This window comes from Nelumbo lutea, chromosome 2 (assembly GCF_056320005.1).
Source record: "Nelumbo lutea isolate HS-2025 chromosome 2, American lotus-T2T, whole genome shotgun sequence".
Lineage (NCBI taxonomy): Eukaryota > Viridiplantae > Streptophyta > Magnoliopsida > Proteales > Nelumbonaceae > Nelumbo > Nelumbo lutea.
In genome coordinates this window covers 13334431-13341148 of record NC_142685.1, presented here as the reverse complement: position 1 = coordinate 13341148, position 6718 = coordinate 13334431, and the positions used below count along the sequence as shown (strand labels likewise).

The following is a 6718-nucleotide window of genomic DNA, read 5'->3' as shown; positions in this document are numbered from 1 at the left end:
TCTGACAATTGTCAAAAGTGGTTTTTAGGCCTTATTCATTTAGAAAGAGGCCATTTACCCGGGTAAGTATATTTACCCATATTCTTTTTTGTTAAATTTACCCGGGTAAATGAGACCTTTCAACTTCCCCATGTTCTTTTGCCTCGCCCACTTTCTTAGGTAAGTGGCTAATTTTTCTATATTTTGTCACTCTTACCCTTGGGTCTAGGTCCATGCTTTGAATTATATTTTTTAATGGGCATTTTTGACATATTATATTTTGAGCATTTACTCTCCACTTGGGAGAGAAGAGTACCACTTTCCTGTGTAAGTGATACCCAAGGGAAAGGCATTTACTATGGGTTCCACCTAAATCTTGAAAAAGAACATGGGAAAGTTGGTCAATGGGATTAATTGACTTTTCCCCCTTCCAAAATCTGCGAAACGAACGAGGCCTTAATCTTTTCTAAGGATAGGTTTGGGTTATTTTAAAGGATAAGTGTCAAAAAATTTTCTAAATACTCATCAAACGTGCTTACAACGTTGTGCTTACCAGCTGATCCGAACTTCATTTTAACAGCTAAAAGGAGATAAATCCTTAAAATAAGGAATGCCAAATGTAGCCTTAGAAACTCAAGTGTATAGATCGGAAATGATTGAAGCAAGGTTCAAAGTATTGATACGCCTGATAGGCCGGTAGGGGCGTATCAGGCGAATCGATACACATTTTGGTTGCTTTTTTTATTTTTATTTTTTGCAATTGGTTCAGGTGTGCTCTATCCCTTGAACCAGTCAAACCTCTGATATACCCACTGTGGGGGGTGTATCGGAGGGGTCCCGAAACGATATATATCGACCGGTACGGGTGAAGGGATGAGAGATCCATCATATGGATAGCCAAACCCTGCAGGTAGGTAAGGCAGGATTTCAAAAATTTCTCTCTCCCATGTGAGAATCACATTCCTTGTTTTACAAAATCTTTATTTTCAATGGTCAATCTTGAACCAAGAACCGGACCAGATCTGAAACCAAAAGGTAGGAGAGGGAGGCACCTGATATGAAGAAAACAATATCTCCCAATGAAGTTGTTCACACCCAAGAAAAACTCCAAAGACTACTCCCATTGAACATGACACAGCGTAGGGTGGAGCATAATCAACAAGTTCTTCACAAGAACCGAATCATTCAGCAAGAATTCGATGGAGGGTATGTGAGCATGACTTCATATCTGTTTTTTTCCAAAAACTGATATCAAGAACTCTTCTTGATCGCTCCTATAATGGAGATCGAACTGGCAATGGCGGCAGGAGGAGGAGGGCGCAAGAGTAGAAGATGGCACAGTCTTACTGTAGCTGTCTTCTCTCTTTCTGTGATCTGAGATCTGTTGTATTGAGATGATTGGAGGTTCGCCCTCCTCCTCCTTTTATAGCCTTAAAGAGAGCTCCTAATCTCATTATGAATTTCCTAATCTAAATCTGTATTTGAACCTTGGATTGAAAAAAGTCAAGTGTATGCAAGAAAAACAAGTTACAAAGCGCTAAAAACAGTATTTGCATGCACAAGATTGAAGATGTCAAAAATTTGTGGCTATGGATTTAAATGTCCTTTAAAACTTATACCTGACGCACGCTGAGAATTACCGAGTTGTGACCAGGTGCAAGTGCAACAATAGACTGGATTCTGGTCATGTGGAAAGCGTCAGTGGTAGTAGAAGCTCAGTCTTAAAATTTTCAGTTCCTCTAGTGGCTCTAATAGTAAAACAATATTGTTTGGACAACTTGCAACTGTTGAACCAGGGAGTTTGAAGGTTTTTTTGGTCTATGCTTGACTTTATTATTGTTCCAACTGATTATTATTTTTTTCTCTTAGTCAAATGAGTTCAGCTTAAGAAGTGGACCATCGAGCAGGTGTCCAATCCAGGTCCAACTGTCTGGCCCAATACTGTTTTTATAAAGCATGGTCTGTCTCGCATATTGGTTGGAGCTGCTACCTGCTAAGCCCTAACTTAAATCCTGCAAATTGATCGGAATGGGTGAGACTGATGAGTTTATATTCTTTAAGCCTATCTAAATATACCTCAAGTGGGTCAATGAATGGCACCCCTGATAGTTTTGAGTTATAACGGGCTTGTAATTGTATATGGTTCCCGTTCATTGGACTATAGCTATTTGAAAGGAATGTTTGTTGTGAGCTTGTGCTTGTGTAGGAGAAAATGAAAACGAAATTAAGCCTCTGCTCTAACACTTAATTGGGTTATTCATGACCATGTAGAGAGATTTGCTATTTAGGGTTTTATTAGGGTTTCTGTGGGGTGAATGTAAGGACTAAGGACAGTGTATATAACAAGTGGGAGGGTGGGGAGAGAGCAGACTAGTGGTGGTGGGTTGAGTTAAACGAGGAAGAGACTGAGAGAATGAGAAGTTGGTATTAGTAGGTTGGGGATGAGAGAACAACGGTACGACTTCTTAGGCTAAAAATACGGGTCAAACAAGAATCCATGGTGCCAGTTTCTTACAATTTAAGCAAACTTTATTGACTTAAACTAGCTAGTTCATCCTTGCATAAATTATAAACTATAAAAACTAACTGCACATCTTCAGTTTTTCTCTTTCAGGTTTCACAACCCATGAGTCCATGGACCATTGCCCACCCTGATGAATACGTTTCTCCTTTATTTTTTTCTCTTTGTTTGTGTTTGAATTTGAAAGCCCAATCTAATACTTACTTCATCGTTTCCATAGTTTCGGTGAAAGCCCAAATCCTAGCCCTGCCTAGCGGCCGGCCTGGAAAATTTTGCTGGGTAAGGCCCAGCTGATGATACGAAGACACCTGTGTGTGGCATACTGGCATATATGCCACATTTATGGCAGACAGCTCCAACTACATGTAATACTGGGCCAATCATGATGCGCCACGTCAACTCCGTAGAGATAAAATAGGTTCCACGTGGCATGGTGTACGTGTATTGTGATTGGCCCACCCAGTATCATCTGGTTGCCGAAGTCGGAGTCAGAAGATCTGTTCTCTGAAGTCTGAATTGAAGATGCACTTGAAGCACCAGTTGTTAGTTGTTTCCATCCATGTGCAGGTTTTAGAAATCTGTACCTGTTTATGGGGACCGGCCGGCCGGTTTGGTCTAATAGTGTCCCACCGGCGTCGACCGCCCTTAAGGATACCTGGAGCTGGAAACGAAAAGGACGAAACAAAAAAAAAGAGTTGGTGTGTCATTGATCTATTGTCCTTTTACCATATCCATTTTGTCAAAAAGCCATGGAATGGCAGCTGAAAAGAAAGAAAGAAAGAGATGTTTAAAACCAGGGTCGTCCTTTCATTTTCTTTTTTCTTCATTTGCTGGTTTGCTTCTTAATTTTCTTTTCAAATTAACTTCGCTTATGCTATTCTGCTTTGAGGCGTTGAAGAGCTGAGTAACAAGAAGGTCGATCTCCAGTTGAAAAATAAAGTATATCTTTTCTTAAAATACATTTCGTAACATAGATTTCTTGTTGCACAGCTTCGAAGCGCATAATTAGCAAAACAATACAAAGCTGTGTAGAACTGTTTCATGCACAAGATTGATGTTTTGACCGGAGGGATTTGAACAAACACGTACACTTTCCAGAGGAACCCTGCCATTTTGCTTTTTCCTGTACAAGATTTTTTGTTGTCCTTTTCAGGAAGGTAGACAAGATGCGGTTTTGATTTATTACAAAAATCTCCCTTCAATTTTCTGACAATCATAAAAGTCTCCCTTATATTTTTATTTTAACAAAAACCTCCTTTCTGTCATTGATTCAGATAGAAAACGTTAAAGTAATGTTTCAATTTTTTCAAATACCCATTTCCCCCTTTTTAAATTATTTTGCATATATTTTTACTGAAATGCCTCTGTTTGAAATTCGAAAAAAAAATCTCCAAATACAAGAGGAACACAGCTATTTCCAACCAAAGATATAGAATTACGATCTACTATTGGGGATAGAACTGTGCATAACGGCTAGATTAAAATCTATTTTCACCGAGGAAGAATTGGCTATTTTCATGAAGGAATTCATCAATCTCGAATAGAAAAGGAATCCGATAGAGTTCAGGGATAGAAAAAGAGGATAAAGTTGTCGAAGTGAGATTTTGGATGGAAGATTGAAATTGATACATAATTTTAAAAAGGGTAAAATGGGTATTTAAAAAATTGGATATATCGATTTGTCATTTTCTGTCTGAATCAATGACAAAAAGGAGAATTTTGTTAAGTTCTTCAAAAATTGAAAGGAGGTTTTTGTTAAAGTAAAACTGTAGGAAAGGTTTTATGATTATCAAAAACTTTAGAGGAAGTTTTTGTATTTTACCCTTCCTTTCTTTGACACACAGATGCACGGTGAGAAATGCATCATAAGGTTATTATTAAAATAGAGAAAGTGGTAAAATTGATTGTTAGAAAAGAAATTCATTTTGATCTTTTGCTTTTTAGAAATATAACAAGTCCTTATGAAATTGTGATTCCTAATATTCAGGTATAATTTGTAACAGATGAAGGATTAGGGCATAAATTGAACCCTCTCTCTTGTAAAAAGACAAAAAGTACCCCTAAATTAGAAAGTTAATACGTGGAGTGTAATGACTTTCCATTTGGCCTAAGTGCTGGATTTATCAAAAAAATGGGATGTGCCCTCATAACCATTCTTATAATACTCTTATAATATTATATGAAGTGAGTCTAGAAATTTGCAATTACCATAAAACATAATACTTTTGTAGCTTAACACCACTAAAAAGGGAATGTTTCTCGTTGAGGCACAAACACAAGCAGTTCCTGGGTAATGCATGCCCTCTCCATTATGATAATTGATATTAGTTTCACAAACACCAAGTTTACACACTTCTCAATTATGACTGTCCACTCCCTTGACAACAGATTGCACTGTGCACAGGCCCTAATTAATACGATTAAGATTAATATCGTTTTCAGAACAAGATCCCATGTATATATAGGTCATAGAATTAATGAAGGTGGGTTGGTTGGTATTTACATAAAAAAACATGCTTATATAGCATTGGCTAACCCCAGGCTTATATTTATTTATGCTATTCAAAATCTCACTGATAATTGATATTTGTAATTTGTTTCTTGTTTATGGGAATTTATTAACAAAACAATCTTAAGTTAATTAAACCCTTTCCCTTTGTAATACAATTACAATTTACAAGCGAGGCTAATTTAAGTTTCATCAATCCAAAAAAGAGAAAAAAAAAAAAAAAGTGAGAATTTGAAGGTGACAAACCCGATGCACCCAAACAAGTCAGTCCACAGGTTCATGACTCATCATCAAGACGGAAATGCTTGGTGCTTGCACGGTTGCACCACTAACTACCCAAGAGTGAAGCCATATGCAAGCCAAGCCAACCCTAATAACTTAGTTAATTGCTTCCAGAAGTCAGCAACAGTGAGGAGCCCACGTGAGCAAACAGTGACAAAGCTGGCATTTACAGCTAAAGATTGGTAACATCACCAAAGCCCCCCTCCCCTCTTTCTCTCCCCTCCTCTCTCCTGCAACTTTCACCTCTCCTATAATCCATTCCTCGTACACTAGCAAGAAGATAAACCAAGTCACCACCGCCATTAATTTGTTTCTTTCTTTTACAAACATTGGCCCACTCTCCCCTAAATATCTTGCCTTGTAAGCACTCTTTCCTCTTTCATATTCCTCTTTCTTCTTCATCTTCTTCTCTGCAACACCATATCTATCGTCAAAGGGCATGCATGAATGTCCAGAGAAAGGTAATGAATCGAAGACTATTTCACTTCTCTCTCCAAATATTAAAAAGCAGCACAAGTCACAACCCTAACCCTGGAAACTTGGTTTAATTAGCCTTCCATGAGATTGCGAGATGAACATTATCCCACGGCTCTATTTCTTTTTTCTTTTCAATTCATCTTCTTTATTCATCAACTATATATGATGTTCGTGGTGCCCATAACTTGATTTTATTTCGTCATATATAGCTTTAAGGAAAATTTCCATCCGATTGTTGCTTTTCCCTCCTTAATCTTATATATATATATATATTATGTATGTGTTTTTCTTTTGTTGGTATGCAGGGAGAGATTTATGAGATAGGTAAGAAGATAAAGAGAGAAGCCGATGCATTGGATCGAATGGGAAGGAGACACATCATGTTGGGCCCTCCAGGGAGCTTAAACACTATTACACCTTGCGCCGCCTGTAAGCTCTTGAGGAGAAGGTGTGCACAGGAATGCCCTTTCTCTCCTTACTTCTCCCCTCATGAGCCCCAGAAGTTCGCTTCTGTTCACAAAGTCTTTGGTGCAAGCAACGTCTCCAAGATGCTAATGGTGATAACCTTAATTTACTCTCTCCGATCTCCCTGTATCGTTTTGATCGAGTTCATTATCTCCGTACTTGATGAAGCCTTATTATGATATGACAGTTATTTTGAATTTATGCCTTAATTAATTCAGGAGGTGCCGGAGAGCCAACGAGCAGATGCAGCCAATAGTCTTGTTTACGAGGCGAATGTGAGGCTACGAGATCCGGTATATGGATGCATGGGTGCAATCTCCGCCTTGCAACAACAAGTTCAATCCTTACAAGCTGAGCTTAATGCAGTAAGAGCCGAGATACTCAAGTACAAGTATAGAGAAACTAGTGCTAGTATTATTCCTTCATCTCATGCTGCAGCTTTGCTTTCTTCTGGAGCCGTGTCTGTTGCTGCACCATTGATGTGA

The 6718-nt window shown here is 38.3% G+C and overlaps 1 protein-coding gene across 1 annotated transcript; it reads left to right on the top strand.

Annotated features, from left to right (window-relative positions):
- Window positions 1-5580: 5580 nt before the first annotated feature.
- Window positions 5581-6718, top strand: LOC148868665 (LOB domain-containing protein 15-like). Its single transcript, XM_088969869.1, has 3 exons — window positions 5581-5752; window positions 6074-6325; window positions 6452-6718. The coding sequence occupies exons 1-3, from the start codon at window positions 5735-5737 to the stop codon at window positions 6716-6718; spliced, it is 537 nt and encodes a 178-aa protein (XP_088825995.1). The 5' UTR covers window positions 5581-5734.

What these genes read in the sequence shown, in the direction of transcription:
- LOC148868665 (XM_088969869.1), top strand. An exon ending in ACGTCTCCAAGATGCTAATG is followed by an intron (nt 6,326 to 6,451) that starts GTGATAACCTTA and finishes TAATTAATTCAG; the next exon opens with GAGGTGCCGGAGAGCCAACG.